The sequence below is a fragment of the Schistocerca cancellata genome, chromosome 6 (assembly GCF_023864275.1).
Source record: "Schistocerca cancellata isolate TAMUIC-IGC-003103 chromosome 6, iqSchCanc2.1, whole genome shotgun sequence".
Taxonomy (NCBI): Eukaryota; Metazoa; Arthropoda; class Insecta; order Orthoptera; family Acrididae; genus Schistocerca; species Schistocerca cancellata.
In genome coordinates, this window is record NC_064631.1 from 571,498,348 (window position 1) to 571,519,082 (window position 20,735).

A 20,735-nucleotide genomic window follows, 5' to 3' on the forward strand; every position below is an offset into this window, starting at 1 on the left:
GTAAACATAGTTGTAACAAAAAGATCAGTCGCTAGCGATAAAATACCTATTCGCTAATCCTGTGCGCATGAGGGTTAGGTTATAAATGTAGCCATTTATATCACATGTTTGACGAAATTTTCATTTACTGCTCGCGTATAAGAATGAAGTTATCAGAGCTCACATGGATGAGTGTTGTTTCTTACGTTGACTGGTGCTACTCTTTGAAATACAAACACAGATTTTGTGTTTATGTCAAATGTCTTGTAGCATATGGTGGTGATTTTGGGAAAATGAGTATGTAGTAGCACCTAGTAATATTTTGTCACATCGTTGTCTGAATTGCTGCAAGACATTAAATGGCAGGAAATGGATCTGTCAAAATTTTGGATAACAGCACACTTATTTGGAGCTCTAGAAAGGATTCTGGGAATGGGGCTGCAGTGGACGATAGCGGAATTGACAGCGATCCAAAACAGCAAACAGCTCACGAAGACGACAAAAGCTTTCATGTAAGAATGGAAATAGTTCATTTTCGGCACTTCATTCAAATTATATCCTTGTTCGTAGATGCAGCGATGTAGTTGCTTGTCGATCAAACGCACACGTCATAACAAGCCAAAAAACAAGTCGTTTGAAATTCCTAAAACTGTAGAGTTACTCATTTCCTAAATCACTCATCGTGCGACTTGAAATGAGTTAAAATTGGGAACCTGATCTAGAGTCTGGTGATGTGACAATTGTATTGAAACATAGTCAATCTTCAGGGGGGAAAAGGGAAACTTTGATATAGGCGTAGAACGTAATATTAAAAGTTTTTTTTTATGAAGTAACATAAAACATAGCTTTGGGCAACATTTTTATAGTTGTGGAATGAGGATGAACGTAGCTCCACTGACACGCCAGATATCAAGGCCTGGTAATATGTCTTGTCATTTGGGTGTACATGCGGATCAGTATTTTTAAACGCTTTATTATAGCGTGCCGCATGGGGAGTGAAATGTATATTCATTGTTTTTATTTGTTTACAAATCGTGTAACAAAACTATCAGCAACAGCACTTAGGCGAAAACGAAATGACATGATTTGTGGACGAAAACATATGTCTTTGACAAAGCAGCATGGCAGTGACAAGTGTGGGTTTGATTATTTTCTGCTTCAACGATGCTTCGCTCAATTTGCACTGTACTGCCAGAGCTTATTTATTTTGACTTCTTTCCCCAACTGTACATAATTTCAAATTAATTTCAGTGCCCTGCTGGTTCATATTAAATATGTAAATATTCTCAAGTATAATTAAGAAGGGCTTGTGTTGCTTGAGTTGGTTATCTTCCTTCCTTTTTCTCTTTTTATTTGTTATTTTTCCTAAAATAATTCTAAGTGAATGTTATGCATAAATGGCAGTTTCTACTCACTAATTTTATAATGAGAAAAGTGTTATTTGTAAGAGGTGGAATGCACATTACATGTGAAATCAACAAGAAACGTGTAGCATTATATTTTCCTATACCTTAAGAAGGCCAAGAAGTGCACCACATCAGTAACTCTTTAATGCATTTAAACATTCGTGATGGGCATAGTAATTTGTACCTCATATATTTACCATTTGATTATGATTTACATATGAGTAGCCTATGTATAATAATGCATGCAGAACAACTTGCATGTGAAAAAAGTTTTGCATTAATAGCAACAAAAGGTAAGTACTTGAATCAACATGCCAAACTGTGATGAGAAGAGAAATCATGATCACATATAAGTGAAAATATTTACCGTCAATTATACGCACAAATTGTTGACAGATTGAGGGTGTCTTTTGTAGCCTCACATCTCAATGACACTTCAGTGAAAAGTGTAAATCTTCAGTGCCAGTTTCCTGCTATTACACTCATTTACGATAACACAGTAATTCATTGTTGATGTTAAGTAATGTTTGTACTGAAGGAACATTAATTGCAAAATGTGCATGAGCAGTCGAACTTTTATATGAGGACAACACAACTATTTGATGAAACCTGAGACCTCACATTGAATTCTTCATTATTTGCAGATACATCATCTTTTTACAGAGTTTTATTTATTTATGTATTTATTTTCATGCTTGATAAAGGCAGTACTACACTGTAACTGAAGAACCGTTCATTTAATGGCTGGTATGTATGCGCTGTCAGTCATATCACAACTGGCTACCACTTTTGCATAAGATGAAGCATAACGTCACATCTGTCTCACCTCTGTTCTGTAGCTTCCGAAGTGAGCCGCCAATTTGCACTGAAGAGAAAGTAAAACTGTACTGCTTGACCCCAACTATGAATTTTATATTCTTAGATACAATGTCAGTATTATAAAAAGGCTAGAGTTGCACTGAAGAGAAAGTAAATGTGTACTGCTTGACCCCAACTATGAATTTTATATTCTTAGATACAATGTCAGTATTATAAAAAGGCTAGAGTTGCAGACAGACACAACAAAAAACTTCTATACAGTTATACAGTTAAACTGTCAGCCAAAGGGCCTTATTGTGAAGTAGAGGGGGGGGGGGGGGGGGAATCACCATTCGGTTGATATTAGTAACAAAAGTAGTATTATACTAAAATTCCATAGCCAATCAGTTGATATTGTTAATTTAGAAAAATGTGCTATTATGCTAAAATTCCATCACCAATCAGTTGTAATTGTTATTAACAAACGTAGTATTATGCGTGCTTCAGAGAAGTTAGCAGAAAATTGTGTTGAAATGGAGAAAAAATGCAGAGTAAAATTCCTTAATGAGAAAATTGGCAGCAAGCAAATAAGTGAAAATATTCTATGGTATTTCACATATTAAATGCAGAATGTCATTGGAACCAGTCACATCAATGAAATATACAGACGTAACAGCTTCAGTGAATGTGTGAGTGATAAGGCTCAAACTCATTGTTTACTGCACCAACCCAACATCCAGTATATGTGCAGGAGCTCATAAGCCATCGGCCTCAACTGAATAATGTCTCCTAAGAGTAAGATACCCTAGAGCATATTATTGTTACTGTTATTGTTAAAATATAATTAATTTTCTTGGTCCAGTTTGTAGGGACTGTTTAGGTATGGGTAATGTATAACAAAACTATTCATTATCTGAGCTATGATAATAGCTTCTGTGGTTAGGTGTCGATGAGGCTAAGACTGAAGCAGGTAATTGCGCTCTCTAATTCCATGTAATTGAAATGTATAGCATGTGTAATAGGGCACTTTCTGCTTTATATAAAGCATTTAAGTGGATGACATGCCACCATACTAAGAAATTTCTCATCTGTTGACTCTGAATATCTTCCACTTAACATGGGAGATCCAGACAGCAGAGAGAATGGTTCACACTACTCACAGAGCCCTCCTGATCATTCAAAATGAAGGGAATTTTTTGTTAGGTGCCATGCCATGTGTTAAAGAGAATAAAGGATTTATCTTCACTATTCTAGGTCAAATCTGACATTGGCACAGAAAGGGGTACCACAAAAGTCTTTGGTCATTTAACAAACAGCATCAAAAGTCTGACAGAGAGCTAACTGGCATTTACAGACGAGTTAAAGGAATTTCTGAATAACAACTCCTTTTACTCAGTAGATGAGCTTTTAGACATGAAGCAGTAATTTTAAAAAAAGAAAAATTTAATTATATCATGTAAAGAAACCTTTTGTGAAACTGCCACATTCCACATCGTTCTGAAATGTTGTACTGAAGATCCATGGAAGAAATATTAATGTAATGAGTCAGTGGGAAGAAGAGTCGCTGCAAGTAATAGACAACAAACTGTGACTAATATGAGGGTGGTTTGATAAGTCTGGTAAATTTCCATGAAAGAATGGAACATTTTTGTTGCACCTTCATGGCTGGTAAGCTTGATTATTCCAAGGATTGTGTGAAGAATTTCAACGGAGTGCAGCACAAATTTCACATTTGGCAGCCATCTCAGTTAGTCAGTAAGTCGGCTGTGATTGAAAAAGGAGAAAACCGAGTTTTATGCTATTACTTTAAAACATTTCTATTTGAAGAAATGGACTGATGCTCACATCAAAACAGAACTGGATGAAGTACTTGCAGACTCTGCATCATCGTTGAAGACTATTTACTTTTGGATTAATGATTTCAAATGTGGTCAGCAAACAGTGAAGAAGAAGTGTGCTCAGGCCGTTCAGTTGAGGTTATCACAAAAGAAATCATTGACAAAATCCATGATGTGGTAATGCAAGACCACTGAATAAAGATTTTTAAGATTACCGAGACACTAGGCATCTCAACTGAGCAAGTGCATAAATCCCACATGGAGAATTTGCTATGAAGGAGCTGTGTGCAAGGTGGGTGCCGCGATTGACCGAAAGCACATGTGGCTTTCTTTCAGCACAGTGCTTGGCAATGTTTAATCACAGTTCGCAAGACTTTTTGTGATGATTTGTGACTGTTGATGAAACCTGGATCTGTCATTACACGCCTGGGTCAAAATGCCAGACAAGACAATGGACAAAGGCTGGTGAAAGTCACCGAAGAAGGCAAAGAACATTTTGTCAGCTGATAAGCCGATGGCCCTGGTTTTTGGGATTCACAAGAATAATCCTTGTAGATAATATGGAAAAAAGGCAGAACCATAACTGGACCATATTATGCTTCATTGTTGGGTTGTTTGAAACTTAATGTTGGCTGAAAATGGACTAAGTGCTCTTTTACCAGGGTAATGCACCATCCTACACATCATCGATAACAATTGCAAAAAAATGGCTCTTAGCACTATGGGACTTAACATCTGAGGTCATCAGTCTTCTAGAACTTAGAACTACTTAAACCTAACTAACCTAAGGACAACACACACTCCATGCCCGAGGCAGGATTCAAACCTGCGACCGTAGCAGTCACGCGGTTCCAGACTGAAGCGCCTAGAACCACACGGCCACACCGGCTGGCCGATAATAATCGCAAAAGTGGATGAATTAAGCTTGGTTCTTCATCCACCCTGTTCATCAAATGTAGTCCCAAGTGACTCCTTCCTATTCCCTAACTTGAAACTTTAACTTGCTGTGAAATAGTTTTAATCAAATGAGGAAGTGATAGTTGCAGTCAACGAGTATTTTGCAGAGTTTGACTGTTTTTCCAATGGGATGGAAAAGCAGGGGGATTGATGGACTAAGTGTATACCTCTCGAAGGAGACTGTCGAGAATTAAGGTGAGTTCTTTTATGAAATTTTCTTGCTTTTTCTACCAGACTTATCAAACTACCCTCATAGTCAGCATTCTAGCCATGGTGCGTACCCTCCCTAACACAAAGACAGAAGGAAGTGATACAAACCATACTTAGATTAAGTCATTAACTGATCTACAGCAGTACTCTGCAAGCCGCCTGACTGTGTATGGCAGAGGGTACTAATTGTACCACTGACTGATTCCCTCCTTCCTGTTCCATTCACAAATGGTGCATCTCCGATTCCTCGAATTTTCTCATTCTGGTCATTTTGCGAGATGTATGTGGGAGGAAGTAATATTTTGTTTGACTCTTCTCAGAATGTAATCTCTCAGAATTTTAATAGTAAATTAGTCTGTGATGCACAATGGCACTCTTATAGCATCTGCCACTAGACCTTCTTGAAAATCTTTGTAGCGCTCTTATGCTAACTAAACAATCCTGTGACGAAACGCACCACTCTTCATAGGTTCTTCTCTCTTTCTGTTAGTCTTCCCTGCTAAGGGTCCAAGAGTGATGAGCAGTATTCAAGAATTGATAGCAAATGGATTTTGTAAACCATTTCTTTCTTGAATGACTTACATTTCCTTAAGATTCGTGCCCTTTAAGTCTCTGTTGAGCATCTGCTTTTCCTACTGTTCACTTTATGTGGTCACTCCGCTCACTCCAGATGTTTACTCCTAGATAGTTTATGGCAGATAATGGTTTCCAGCAATTTGTCATCAATGTTGTGGTTGTACAGAAGTGGGTTTATTCTCCTATATATGAGCAATATGTTGCATTTGTTCTCCTCTATGTTAACTGTCAGTCCCTGTACCATTTATCAACCCTGTACAGGTCCTTTTGGAAATCACTACATTCATCTGGCGTGGCTAACTTTTTATAGACAATCACATCATCTGTAAAATCTTACAGAGCTTCTGACATTTTCTATGAGATCGTGTATGTATGATGTCACCTTCATTCTGCCAACAGCCTTGTCAAAGAGGGCAGAGTAGTGGACAGAGGCTCAGGGAACACTCTTGTCCTTGGGGTGGGAAACTGCCCCTAAAGGTGGAAGAATCAGCAATAATCAATGGCATGATGATGCAGAAGGCAATGGAAACAACTGCACTTATAACACATATCCACAGGACACATGGCCTTCAACTGAAAAAGTGTCATGGTGATCTCTCCATTGGCAAAAGATTCTGGAATAGGCCCACATTTGGATCTCTGGGAGAAGGTTGGTGAGAGGAGAGGTGACCATGAGAAAAAGATTGGATAACCAATGAAAGGATAATGCTTTATGATCCAGGGCATGGAATGCCAGAAGCTTGAACATGGTAGAGAAGCTACAAAATCTGGAAAGGAAAATGCAAAGGCTCAATCTAGATATAATGGAGGTCAGTGAAGTGAAATGAAAAGATGATTTCTGGCCAGATGAGTATAGCAGAAAATTGTGTAATGGATATCATTATGAATAGGAAGAAAGGGAGGAGAGTGTGTTACTGTGAACAGTTCAGTGATAGGGTTGTTCTTATCAGAATTGACAGTAGGCGAACACCGACAGTGGTAGTTCAGATATATGCATTGATTTCGCAAACTGAAGATGAAGAGAGAGAGAGAGAAAGTATATTAGGATATTGAAAGGGTAATACAGTATGTAAAGGGAAATGAAAATCTAATAGTCATGGGAGATTGGAATGCAGTTGTAGGGGAAGGAGTAGAAGAAAAGGTTACTGGAGAATATGGGCTTGGGACAAGGAATGAGAGAGTAGAAAGACCGATAGAGTTCTGTAATAAATTTCAGCTAATAGTAGCGAATACCTTATTCAATAATCACAAGAGGAGGAGGTATACTTGGAAAAGGCCGGGTGGTACGGGAAGATTTCAGATAGATTACATCATGGTCAGAAAGAGATTCCAAAATTGGATACTGGATTGTAGGGCGTACCCAGGAGCAGATACAGACTCAGATCACAATGTAGAAGTGCTGAAGAGTAGGCTGAAGTTTAAGAGATTAGCGAGGAAGAATCAATACTCAACGAAGTGGGATATGGAAGTATTAAGGAATGAAGAGAAGTGCTTGAATTTCTCTAAGGCGATAGGTACAGCAATAAGTAGTAGTCTGTAGGCAGTGCAGTTGAAGAGGAATGGACATCTTTAAAAAGGGCAGTCATATAAATTGGAAAGAAAAACATAAGTACAAATAAGCTAACTGTGAAAAAAAACCACAGGTAACAGAAAAAATACTTCAGTTGACTGATGAAAGGAGGAAGTATAAAAATGTTCATGGAAATTTAGGAATACATATACACAAGTCACTGAGAAATGAAATAAATAGGAAATGCAAGGAAGCTAAGAAGAAATGGGTGCTTGAAAAACGTGAAGAAATTGAAAAAGAAATTATTGTTGGAAGGATGAACTCAGCATATAGGAAAGTCAATTAAAAGCAGGGCTGGTAACATTAAGAGTGCAGTGGGAATTCCACTGTTAAATGCAGAAAAGATAGGGAATGGATGGAAAGAGTACACTGAAGGTCTCTATGAGGGGGAAGACTTGTCTGATATGATAGAAGAAGAAACAGGATCCGATTTAGAAGATAGGGGATCCAAAATTAGAATCAGAATTTAAGAGACCTTTGGAGGATGTAAGATCAAATAAGGCAGAAGGGATAGATAACATTCAGTCAGCATTTCTAAAATCGTTGAGGGAAATTGCAACAAAATGTCTATTCACGCTGGTGTGTAGAATGTATGAGTCTGACGAGATACCATTTGACTTTCGAAAAAACATCATCCACATAATTTCAAAGACTGAAAGTGCTGACAAGTGCAAGAATTATTGCACAATCAGCTTAACAGTGCATGCATCCAAGTTGCTGACAAAAATAATACACAGAAGAATGGAAAAGAAAATTGAGGATGTGCTAGATGATGATCAGCTTGAGTTTAGGAAAGGTAAAGGCACCAGAAATGCAATTCTGACATTTCCGTTGATAATGGAAGCAACACTAAAGAAAAATCAAGACACATTCATAGGATTTGTCAACCTGGAAAAAGAATTGAACAATGTAAAATGATGCAAGATGTCCAAAATTCTGAGAAAAACAGGGGTAAGGTATAGGGAGCGATGGGTAATGTACAACATGTGCAGGAGCTAAGAGTGAATAATAAGAGCTGATGAACGAGAATGAAGTGCTTGGATTAAAATGGGGGGGAAGGCAGGGATGTAGTATTTCGCCCCTGCTGTTCAATTTGTACACCGAAGAAGCAATTTCAGCCCTACTGTTTGATCTGTATATCGAATAAGCAATGATGGGAATAAAAGAAAGGTTCAGGAGTAGGATTAAAATGCAAGGTGAAATGATATCAGTGATACAATTCACTGATGATGACATTGCTATTATCAGTGACAGTAAAGAAGACTCATATGATCTGCTAAATGGAATGAATAGTCTAATGAATACAGAATATGGACTGAGAGTAAATTGAAGAAAGACGAAAGTAATGAGGAGTAGCAGAAATCAGGACAGCGAGAAACTTAACATAAGGATTGATACTCATGAAGTAGATGAAGTTAAGGAATTCTACTACCTAGGCAGCAAAATAAACAATGATGGAGAGAGCAAGGAGAACATCAAAAACAGAGTAGCACTGGCAGAAGGGGCATTCCTGGCCAAGAGAAGTCTGCTAGTATCAAACATAGGCCTTAATGAGGAAGAAATTTTTGAGAATGTATATTTGAAGCATATGGACTGTGGGAAAATTGGAACAGAAGAGAATCAAAGCATTTGAGATGTGGTGCTACAGGCGAATGTTGAAAATTAAGTAGACTGATAAGGGGAGGAATGAGGAGGTTCTGTGCTGAATTGGAGAGGAAAGGAATATGTGGACACTGACAAAGAGAAGGGACAGGATGATAGGACATCTGTTAAGACATAAAGGAATGGCTTCATGGTACTAGAGGGAGCTGTAGAGGGCAAAAACTGTAGAGGAAGGCTGAGATTGGGAAACATCCAACAAATAATTGAGACATAGGTTGCAAGTGATACTATGAGATGAAGAGGTTGGCACACTAGAGGAACTCATGGTGGGCTGCATCAAATCAGTCACAAGACTGATGACTCACGAAAGAGGTAAAGGTCCTATCACTCTTCCTTGGAGTAAAATTATCTTTACGTGTCAGTTTTTTTCTGTTAAGAGCAACATGTTGATTTCTATCTGGAAGAAAGCCTTGAACCCAGTCACAAATCTGGTCTGATATTTGGTAAGCTCATATTTTTTCTCTGGATGGCAGTGCATGATGTGGAATACTTTGCCGGAGATCAAAGGACACTACTTCGACCTGAGTGCCGATGGCTACGTCATGGTGGACCTCATGGAGGAACAGAGCTAGCTGAGTTTCGCAAGATTTCTGTTTACGGAATCCATGTTGATTTTTATAGAGATTTCCATTATCCGAAAATATCAAAATACATGAACAGAAAACATGTTCCTTAATTCTATAGATGATTGACATCAGTGGAATAATATATGATTATGTGCATCTGTCCAGTGAACCTTCTTGAAACCATAAATAACCTGCACTTTTTTTTCCAGTTGCTAGGAATGCTTCTTTGCTCCAGCAACATACGATAAACTTCTGCAAGTTCTTTTGCATTATTTCTATGGCATTGGTCCTGATGTCTTTCCACTACTAAGTGATTTGGTGTTTTTACTACTGCAGGTTTACTTATCTCAATATTTGCCATTTTGACATTCGTACAATGATTGAAAGGAGGAGACCATATTACCATCTTCCATGATGAAACGATTTTGGGAGAGCGAATTAAGTATTCTGTCTTCTCTCGGTCACTTTTTTTTTTTGGTGCCACTATATTCACTGAGTTACCAAATAGATGATTTTGATTTGCTTACTGATTTTACATAAGATCAAAACCTCTTAGGATTTTTAGTCAGATCTGCTGGCAAAATCTTAACTTTTGGGATCATTGCACCTCTTACACTTATTTTTGCTTCTTTCAGCGTCTGTTTGTCACCTAGGTTTTGACTAGTCCTTCTCATCTCTTTAAGACCTTGCTTGTAACATGGTTATCTACAGCATATTGAATGATACATTTGAATTTTTTTCCATCTGTACCCCACGTATTCTTCCCCAGCACTGAATATTTGATGTTGACTACTCTGATACTCACCAATTTGTATCCTGTTATTTAAGCAAAAATATTTTCTTGCCTTTCTCAGAATTCCTTGTAATGGATGTAGACAAAGATACTGTCACAGCCTTATGATCACTGATGTCCTCCTTTGCAGTAACTGATTCAAAAAGTTCAGGTCTTTTGGTTGCTAAGAGGTCTAAGGCATTGCCTCCACAAGTTGGTACTCTCTCTATCTGCTTGAAGTAATTTTTAGACAAGACACTCAGAATAATATTGCATGAACCCACATCTCTGGCACCAGTTTTGATCACATGACTCTCATTCTGTACCTCGTAAGTTCAAGTTACTCTGAATTACAATAGCATCATCAGGAAACTTTCACAAAATTGTGCAAGTTCTTTTAAAAGTGCTCTACCACTACAGCTTCTGATTCAGGTGAGCTATGAAAGCATCTGATTACTGTTTTTGACCCCTTTCTGATGCTAACTTCACCCAAATTGAGGCACATTCTGAATCTTAGATAACCTGACTAAACACTATTAAATTCATTACTGAAGCAAATACACCACCATCTCTGGTGTGAAACCTATCCTTTCAATAATTATTCCACCTTGAATTTAGGATTTCAGTGCTATTCGCTTCCAGTTTCAACCCACCACTGTTGCTAATACTATCTGGGCATTATTACCTTCAATAAGTGATACTAATTCTATAGAAGCTCCTGCAGTTTACTGACATCAATTATCCTTTTCTGTGATACTAATTCTATAGAAGCTCCTGCAGTTTACTGACATCAATTATCCTTTTCTGTTTCTGATCTGTGAGGTCTAGCATTCTGTAAGAATAGTGTGGCTGATGTATCTTCAATTCTGGGAGGCAGTTCATCTCTTATCCCAGGGGAAGGTTCCTTTAACCTTAAAACCTGTATGTGCGTGCCACACATACTCCACTACCCTAGTAGTTGCTTCCTGTATGTAATGCACACCTGACCTATTAAGAGGAACCCAAAAATTTACCACCCAAACATGGAGGTCGAGAAATTCGCGTCCTATACCGTCACAGAATTGTCTGAGCCTCTGGTTCAGACCTTCCACATTGCTCCAAGTGAGAGGACTGTGATTGGTTTTGGGTACAATTGTGCAAAATTTGGTGTAGCCTGAACCCCGAGTATGATACTAGCTACCTTCTCCAAATCAGCCACCTGCCAAAAGTAACCAAGGATGGCCTCAGAAACCAAGCGGTAGGTGTCATTCATGCCAACATGTGTTACGATTTACTGCCTGTTGAACCCAGTGCTCTTGATAGCCACTGCCTGAGCACTCTCAGGGGCTTGGCATTCATTTGCTGGGTATTGGCCTGGCGACCCTGGGTTCCCTGAGCTGGGGCTGCTAAGTGCTGCCAGTCCTCTGTCACCATAAGCTCTGGACATTCTTCAGCAAGTGCCATGCAGCACAAAAGTGGAACATTGCGTGTGACAGAGAACAGGGGTCTTAGCTTGACTGTCCGGATCGCGAGGATGGTAAAAACTTCTATAAAAACCCCTCAACCTCAAGTTTGCTGTGTGCCAATGAGATATGTGGCTGTTGAGGCAGAACAGTTGGTAGCGGGCAACCTCTGGGGAACTGCCACACCTCAGTCATATAAGGCTTACTTAGACAAGCGGAGCTATGTCTGAGAGGACCTTTGTATCCCTAGCTGCTCATGGACTGAGATGGAACCCTCGAAATTTGCTTCTCCTCCTTCCAGTGGGATGGGTGGGCTGCTGGTTGTTACTAACGCCCAATCTAACAAGAGGGCTCATGTAGCCAGCCCTCCAAACTCAAGGAATATTTAAGAGCTCTAGTGCATGAACACATGCTGCTAATCAGAATGTGTTTTTATTAGTTAAAAGGAAAGAGGGGAGCACTGAAAAAGTCTCATCTTTTTACATTCAAAAGAGGTTAGAGAGGAGTGAAGGTATATTAAAATATGTTAAGCAATTGGTCAAAACCACAAATTCCCAACAAGCAACAAACCTGCAGAAAGACGAAAGCCTTGGGGAATATGCCATTGAGAGTGAGCTCCTTACCGCCTTAACTACAGCAAAGCTGTTATGTCATGCAGGAATCTAGTGGACATTCCCATAGACAAACTTAAAGCTGTATGGGCCCAAGAAGGCATTGTTGACATCCAGAATATAATGAAAAGGGTGGATGTTGATCGGGGATAAGTCGGAATCATTTATACTTATTTCTAACAGCACTAAACTTCCAGAGCATGTCAAGGCAGGTTTCCTATACCTAAGCATCTGGCCTTATGTCCTCAACCTAATGTGCTATTTCCAATGACAGCATTTTGGGAATACTACTCTTGGGTGTAAGGGAGAAGTCACCATGTGCAGCAAATGTGGCAAGGCTGTTAATGAAGGAGTTCTTTGTTCATCTCCTTTGAAGTGCACAAATTGCTATGGTGATCACCCTGTCTTGAATAGTATCTATGGTGTATATCTTGAAGAACAGAAGCTACAGGGACTTAAAGGGATGAGTACATCCCATATGGTGAGGCCAAAAAGATGTATAAAGCTATGCTGCCACTCACGTTTGCTACCTTCTTTGCTTCTGTTCTTAAACAGCCAGTTCGTAAGATCAATGCTGCTATAGAAAAAGAGATTGCTAATGTTGGCAGTATTACCTGCATTTATCAATGATCTTGTGCTTCTGTAGTTACTTCAAAACGCATATATCCAACCAGAACATCAGAAAAGGCTGTTGTTGCCAATGCTGTGGAGCTCTATGCCCCCTCCAAAGATTCAGTCAGATTCACTGTCCACTGCTGTCATTACCACTTTGAATGTTGTGGCTCTGAAGCTTCCCCAAGCAAAAAAATCAATATCAAAGGCAAATAATCAACCACTGATGGAGATGAGAAATAAGCAGTCTGATGATGATGTCGACATAGCTCTCTCTCATGTCTGCCATTACTTGTCTTCAAAGTCAGTGGGTCGTGATGTGAACGTGGAGTGCTCATCTCACCTTAAGACCAATCCTCCAACCACTACGGACTCCCACCCTGATGGAAAGCTAGAGTGAAGATGCTACCCCACATAATAAATGGCCCCATACTGCAGTGGAACATTAATAGGTTCAGGACACAGGTGGAGAAACTGGAACTCCTTGCACAGGAACGTGCCCTGGGCTTATATTTTGCATTTTAAAGCACCTGATAACCCTTTATAAGGAGCTATTCCTCCATGGGAAGGATAACCTGATGGGAGATAGGGCCAAGAGAGGGGCCACTGTGCTTGTTGATAAAGATAATGCACACCACTCCTCTGATCTTCCCCTGGCTACTGACCTGCAAGAAGTTGCAGTTGAAATTCATTTGACTCAGAGGGCCACTGTTGCTCATTGTATTTACCTCCTCCAAGATGTGATAGACTCTGAGGCTCCCGCGGATCTTATAGAACATATCCCCCAACCATTTTTCCTACTGGAAGACTGCAATGCCCATCATGTCTTTTGGGGCTCGACCTCTACTTGCCCTCGAGATCAGGATTTGGAGAGCCCCAAGACATCTCATGAGCTGTACATCCTCCACACAAGCTCTCCCACTTGTTTCTGTGCTGTCAGTGGGTCATCTCCAGCCATCAACCTCTCTTTTTGCGAAGTCGTTCCAGTGAGCACTTCCCATTCTGGACTCATCTACTGAATGGAGCTCTCCTTCTAAGGACAGAGCCACAATTAATGATCAGCAGAGCCAACTTGGCACTCTTCAGCCAGCTGACTGTGTTTGAATGCCACAACAGAATCCAGGAGCGGGTAGACCACACCACATGAGTAATCCACCACGCAGCTGACTTCTCCATCCCAAAGTCCTCTTGTTATCCTAGCAGACCACCTGTCCCATGGTGAACCGATGAGTGCTGTTCAGTAATCCACTTCAGACTTGCATCTCTGTGATAGCTTAAGCGCTGCCCAATGGTAGAAAACCTCGCACCCTTTCCCTTAGCAAGGGCTGCATGATGTTGAGGTGGAAGTTCGGGTAAGTTACACCAAACTACACCATTTTAACAGTAGTTCATTTATTCACCTCTTTACACAAGCAAGGCTTGCAAAGAACTGACATGGCAAAACCGCACAGAGATAATCTTAGCTTAGTTCAAAGACGGTACTCAGATCGATGCTGGTGTCGACCTCATCAGCGCCACAAAAGCCCCCCCCCCCCCCCCCCCCCCTCCGATGTACGGAGTACTCTTGAGAGGCTGGGGGAGGGGGGTGACTGTGGAGTCGGCAGGGGTGGTCCGCGGGAGCTGGACCATGGTCAGCTCGACAGCATCGTGGGGGAGCTGTGTGGGTAGATGTCGTGCAGGAAGGTTTGGCCACCAAACCTGGAAGTCGAAGCGAGCTGGACGCCATACTGGGCATGCTGGTTGTGCGACGACACGTAGGCCGGCGGTTTACGGGTGGAACGGAGCGATGACGACAATATCTCCGGTGGGCATGGCAAACACACGAAGCATGTCCAGGTCGATGTCGGGCAAGAGGGGAATACATTTCACCAGGTGGCAGGGAATGGTGGAGGTTGTGTCATGAGCACTGGATGAAGGGAAACACACGACAAACAATGTATCATCGCATAGTATTATTGAGATGTTGTGGATTATGTCCGGGGGGATAGGCACGAACACTGCGAGCGAGGGCACGTTCAAGATGGGGGGATGTGAGAAATCTTGACAGGGCGAGGCAGGCGACGGTTGAGAGGTCGAAGGGACCAGTGAAGGGCCTGGCGGCGAGGGCGTGATCGTAGGTAAGCTCAGCGTGGGGAGCATGTGGTCACTTGACGGAGTGTGTGAGAATGGAGTAGAGGGCGAGGTCGGAGGAGAGCTCGACAATTGGAGCTGGAAGTCACTCGACCGAGTGTGTGAGTCCAACGTGGAGGGAGTGGTCGGAGCGTCGTGAGCCACGAAGGTGAGTGGCGTGGTCATGGCCTGAAGGGGGGTAGAAGAAGGCTCGACATGAGCAGGCTTAAGACTGTTGAGAGAGATTGTAACAGCTGAATCTTTCATCTGGATGTCATAGGTGTTGGCTGAACGCCAGAGAACCCAGTACAGGCCGATATATGGAGGTTGGAGGGGAGCACGGACAGTGTCATTTCAGAGCATGACATACAATTGTCCAGAGATTTTGGGACATGAGCCTTAGGGCAGGAATGGCTAGCGGGCGGAGGGATGTGGAGGTTGATGAAGTGGTGTCTGACGCAGTCCACGAAGGAAGGTAAGTCAGACTGAGGGAGAGAAGCGGAAGGGCTCACAAGTTCACCAGGGAGAAAAATGTTCTGGCCATATACAAACTCGGCTATTGTGCCTTTGAGGTCTTCCTTATAGATCGCATGAATGCCGAGTAGCACAAGGGGAAGGGCCCCTGTCCATACAGAGTCATGGCATCGAAGAGCCACCTTGCAAGTGTGGTGCCAGCACTCGACAAGCCCGTTACTTTTAGGGTGATATGCTGTGGTATGGATGCGCTGGATGCCGCATATGTCACAAATCTCAATGAAGAGAGCCGACTCAAATTGTCTGCCCTGGTCAGTCATGATGATAGCTGGACATCTGAAACGCGATACCCATGACTCGACAAAAGCTCGAGCAACACTTTGTCCACAATTTTGAACCAGGTTGTTGCTCTGTCAGGATTAAACGGTGGCAGCGTCGGTAAGCATTGTAGAATGTTCGGAAGAACAGGTTGAGTTGAGTTTGTCGGGGCACAGCCTGAATCGAGCTGTTGTTGCTGTACTATTCCCAGAGAGTGTGCCTCCAGGGGATGAGGCAACGACGGCTGTTCGGGTGGCAGCATGAAGGTGACACGTTGTGGTTGAGTGTGATCCGTCGCAACACGGAAGGCTGACGTGGGTGAGACACCGTAATGTGTCGATTGCGGTTGCGGAAGCTCAACACGTAGCGGGTGTGTCCGGATTGACGCATCGCGGAGCAAGATGTGGATGAGGCACCGAGAAGTGCCGAGAATGGTAGCGGATGTCGAACTTGGGATGGAATGTGTGAATGTTCACTGTTCATAGTCACTCCACTCAAAACGGTGTGCGGATAAGGTAAATGTCGTGGCACAAAACACTGAGGCATAGCAGTGGGACGGAGATGGAGGTTAGGCACAGATAACAAGTTATTGTTCCTGTTGCAGGCTGAGGTATTGAAGTAGGAAGGCATGTGCTGATGCTGAATCTAGGCAGGCGCGGGCGTGGCTGGATGCTGAGGAGGTTGACCTGTGAACGAAGCAGTTCCGGCCACGTGGCAGGTATCCGCGTGGTAATGCATGGATTGCGGCTTGGCAAATCGTTGTCCTGGTGGTGGTAGGTTGTCCAACGAAGCATTTGCAGAACTTGGCATTGGTCCCGCACTGCACGGACATCCGTAAGAGGTAACTGAACAGTTGATGAGGGAGGGCGCATGTGGTGGGAACAAAGGCGTTTGATAGCTGGAGTCATGCACACTCCTGACCTCACTTATTGTTGCAGGCTCGAAAACATCTGGCGAAATCGGCTTAATCATCGAGTGAGAGGCATCGTGTTGCAGTCCTGGCGGGTGTACATCGCCCGCAACATGATGCATGTCGATCACAAAGTCAGGCATTAGGTGCTGGGCCAAAGTCATTGTTCAAATGCTGTGTCAATGTAATACACCTGAAAATAACCGACATGGAGGTCGTGGACACAGTAAAACGGTGAAAACAGAAGACATTACAACTTGGTGTCAGCAGTGAGGAAGTTCGGGTTGGTTACACCAAACTACACCATTTTAACAGTAGTTCATTTATTCACCTCTTTACACAAGCAAGGCTTACAAAGAACTGACATGGCAGAACTGCACAAAGATAATCTTCGCTTAGTTCAAAGACGATACTCAGATCGATGCTGGTGTCAACCTCATTGGTGCCACAATGTGAAAATTGTCAGTTGACCCTAAATAATGAAAAGTGTGAGATAATCCACATGTGTGCTAAAAGTAACCCATTACACTTCAGTTACATTATAAATCAGTCAAATCTAAAAGCCATAAATTCAATAAGTTCTTAGGAACTACAATTACAAACAAATTAATTTGGAAAGAACACACAGAAAATTTTGCATGGAAGAGAACTAAAGACTGTGTTTTATTGGCAGAATACTTAGAAGATGCAACAGATCTAATAAAGAGACTCCCTACATGATGTGTGTCTGCTCTCTTTTGGAGTACTGCTGCACAGTGTGAGATTCTTACCAAATAAGATTAATGGACTACATCGAGAAAGTTCAAAGAAGAGCAGCACATTTTGTACGAGGGTAATCCCAAAAGTAAGGTCTCCTATTTTTTTTATAAGTATACAGACAATGGTTTACATCAGTTTACAGCTTGAACATTTAGCTATTTTTCGACATAATCACCAATTCTGTCGATGCATTTTTGTAGACGCTGTGGCAGTTTTTGTATGCCCATGTCATACCAGCTTGCTGCCATGCTGCGAAGAAGGATGCCGTGACTGGCATGATTGTTGCTTGGTCTCAGGTGTAAAGTGGTATGCCCAGGTTTCATCACCCGTGACAATTGAGTCCAGAAAGTTTTCCTGTTCGGCTGCAAGGCGGTGAAGAAATGCATGGGAAGCATCAACTTGTTTCCACATGTGGTCCTCAGTCAGCATGCGTGGCACCCATCTTGCATACACCTTCTGGTAGTTCAATGTTTCCATTAAGTCTGTGAGCGGTGCTTCAGGAAACCTCAGGAACCAATGTGCAGGGGTCATCCAGGGTGATCCGCCGATCTTCACGCATGCTTTGCTCAACCTTCAACACTGTCTCCTCAGAAATTGATGGTCTCTCGCTCCTTTGTTCGTTGTGAATTTTGGTCCGACACTCTCTACACCACTTACGAACATTTTTGACATTGATGCATGACTCACCACACACTTCCATCAATTGGCAATGGATTTCAATTGGTGCAGTGCCCTTTGCGTTCAAAACCAAATAACTGCGCGCAATTCACACTTGGCGGTAACATCCAATGGGAGCTCCATTCTCAACAGCTGCCAAGCCAAAATTGAGTGCCTAAGCGCAGTGTGCGCATGTTTTCACACAGCGTGTGAAGCCCTCTTCATAACAGTGTGACCAACAGTGTGATCATTATGTGAGATATATATAGTAGAAAGTAATCTATGTTTATGCATTTTGAAACATCAGTTCATAGTATTTTAAGTATCTTTTGTGATGCACAGTGTCCTATTCTGGGGAGGCAAGTGAGCTTTCTCATAGCTGCCACCACTCTGTCAGCTATCCATATCCAGAGCGCAACTGTGACCTTGCAGCCTGTTGTGCACTCAATTTAGATCCCCACAAGAAAACTGGTGCAACAAATATAATGAGGTCATTGCACAGAACATAAAATGAAAGCATGTTTTGGAAAGTTTGTCAAAATTTTGGAGATGTCTCTTTAATATGTTTATGACCACTAGGGATTGGCACTAGAGAGCTGTAATTCAGCAGTAATGTGTATTTCCTATAAAGCAAGCATTCCCAATGCTCATTTATAACTATCTTTCAATTTTATCTGGCTATTTTGAAATTAATGATTTCAATAAATATTGTGAAAACCGTTTATTAACTACCTTTGATTTTTATCACTCAGTATCAATATTTTGGTGTGTTGTGCATTATAGAAGTACAGAAGTGGTAGGGATGTGTGGTTTTAGAGCAATGCAAAGCTATTACTCCAGCCAAAAGAAATTTTTTTATAAGTTCCTTCAGCTCCCTCAGCTGACCCAGCCAAGACTTTAATAAATTCATGTGCCTTTATTTTGCAGACTAGGATGATACTTTTCTCTGGGCTACATTCATAAAAATTTCCATGTATGTTAAAACAATATAAAGCTATAACAGAGACCCAAATGAGAATGCTGTAAGTGATTTAGTTGGTTGGATAAACCACATTTTTCTTGGAGTGAAAGCAGCCACTAGTGAATTGAGAGTGGATGTCCCATCTACTCCACCAGGTGAACCGTGTGCCCCTCACTGGCCAGAGGGGAGTGGGGGTGATACGAGGACTCCATCACTGTGGCAGTCTGTGCTTTGCCTTGGAAACCATGTGAACTTAGATGATTTTTCATTAGGCTAGATTTCATACTCAATTTCAGACTCTAAAGTTTTGTTGAGGTACTGGAGCACGATAAACCTTATAAACTGTTTCTTGTGTAACATCAACATATATTATCGTGTGGCGAGTGGATTCTTTTCAGATTAAGGAATTGTAATTGAACTTTATAGTTACCAGAACATTCTTTATTGTGAGCAATTAAATGAATTTTTGTAATGACATAAATTGCAACTTCTCTGTCAGTTTGTAAAGCTATGGTGAGTGCGGGCTCTGAATGTCAACTGTGAGGACTTGATTGAGTTACGTGTTTTTGAAGAGTTTGTTCTAAAATATACGTAATGTGTTTTTCTTCTCTGTAGTCAGTCACCACCACACTAAACCAATGTAGGAATTGAGTTAGATAGAGCAGCAATCAGTCATGGAATTAAGTTGCTTTAATATGACATTTATAGTCACAACGCAGATCAGATTTCGACCTGATCTGCGTTGTGACTATAAATGTCATATTAAAACAAGTTAATTCCACGACTGATTGCTGCTCTATCTAACCCAATATAACCACAGTCGTTGCGTGCACCCGCCCCATGGAGGGCAACCTAATGTAGAAATTGTCTTTCAGGGTATGCATCTGAAGGAGCCTGCAGATAGACAGACAGTCATGGTACTGCTTTTTCTCAGTAATTTTCTGATGCCAATACCATCTGTCTGAGTCGCCAGTGTTGAGTTGGATCAATATTTCTCCTTGATCTAATTAACCAACAAACTACAAATAAAGAACTTCATGCATCCCTGCACACCCATTAGCCACCAAAGTTAAGCTTCCTTTTAGCGATGTCCTCAGTCTGATTAAACAAAGTGTAATCATTTGTTCATTATGTGAAAGTTGGTACAATCTAAAATATCTAAAATTTTGGGCAGTTTGTGCAAGGCAAGCAAATGACAATTATTTAAACATTTTGTAGCTGAATTGAGTTAGTCGCTTGATGTCCTACTATTACTTAACAAATTTGTTTGCATTTGTGTCCAAATGCTCTAACACACTAGTCTGAAGTGCTAAGTGAGTCCCCTAACTCTTCTAGTTTGGCTAAAACAATAGGTCACTAGCCAGAGTTGAAGGATTGTGAAGAAGTGTGCCGTTTTCAAGGAATGCCTCCAAATTATTGGTTCCTGCATAATACCAGATCCCACTTAAAACACTATGCCTCTCTTCTGTATAATCTACCATTTCAGAAATACAATAAGCAACTACTGATCAGACAGTTTAGTTCTTTGAATTAATTTTCGTATGATGA

General features: G+C 41.3%; 1 protein-coding gene across 1 annotated transcript in view; it reads left to right on the forward strand.

Annotated features, from left to right (window-relative positions):
* Positions 1 to 201: 201 nt before the first annotated feature.
* The window catches only part of LOC126191354 (protein FAM219A), a 107,118-nt gene continuing 86,584 nt past the window's right edge, over positions 202 to 20,735 (forward strand). Inside the window, exon 1 of the mRNA XM_049932194.1 lies at positions 202 to 491. Within this exon, the coding sequence (XP_049788151.1) occupies positions 339 to 491 (153 nt within the window). The 5' untranslated portion in view covers positions 202 to 338. The remainder of the gene's footprint in view (positions 492 to 20,735) is intronic.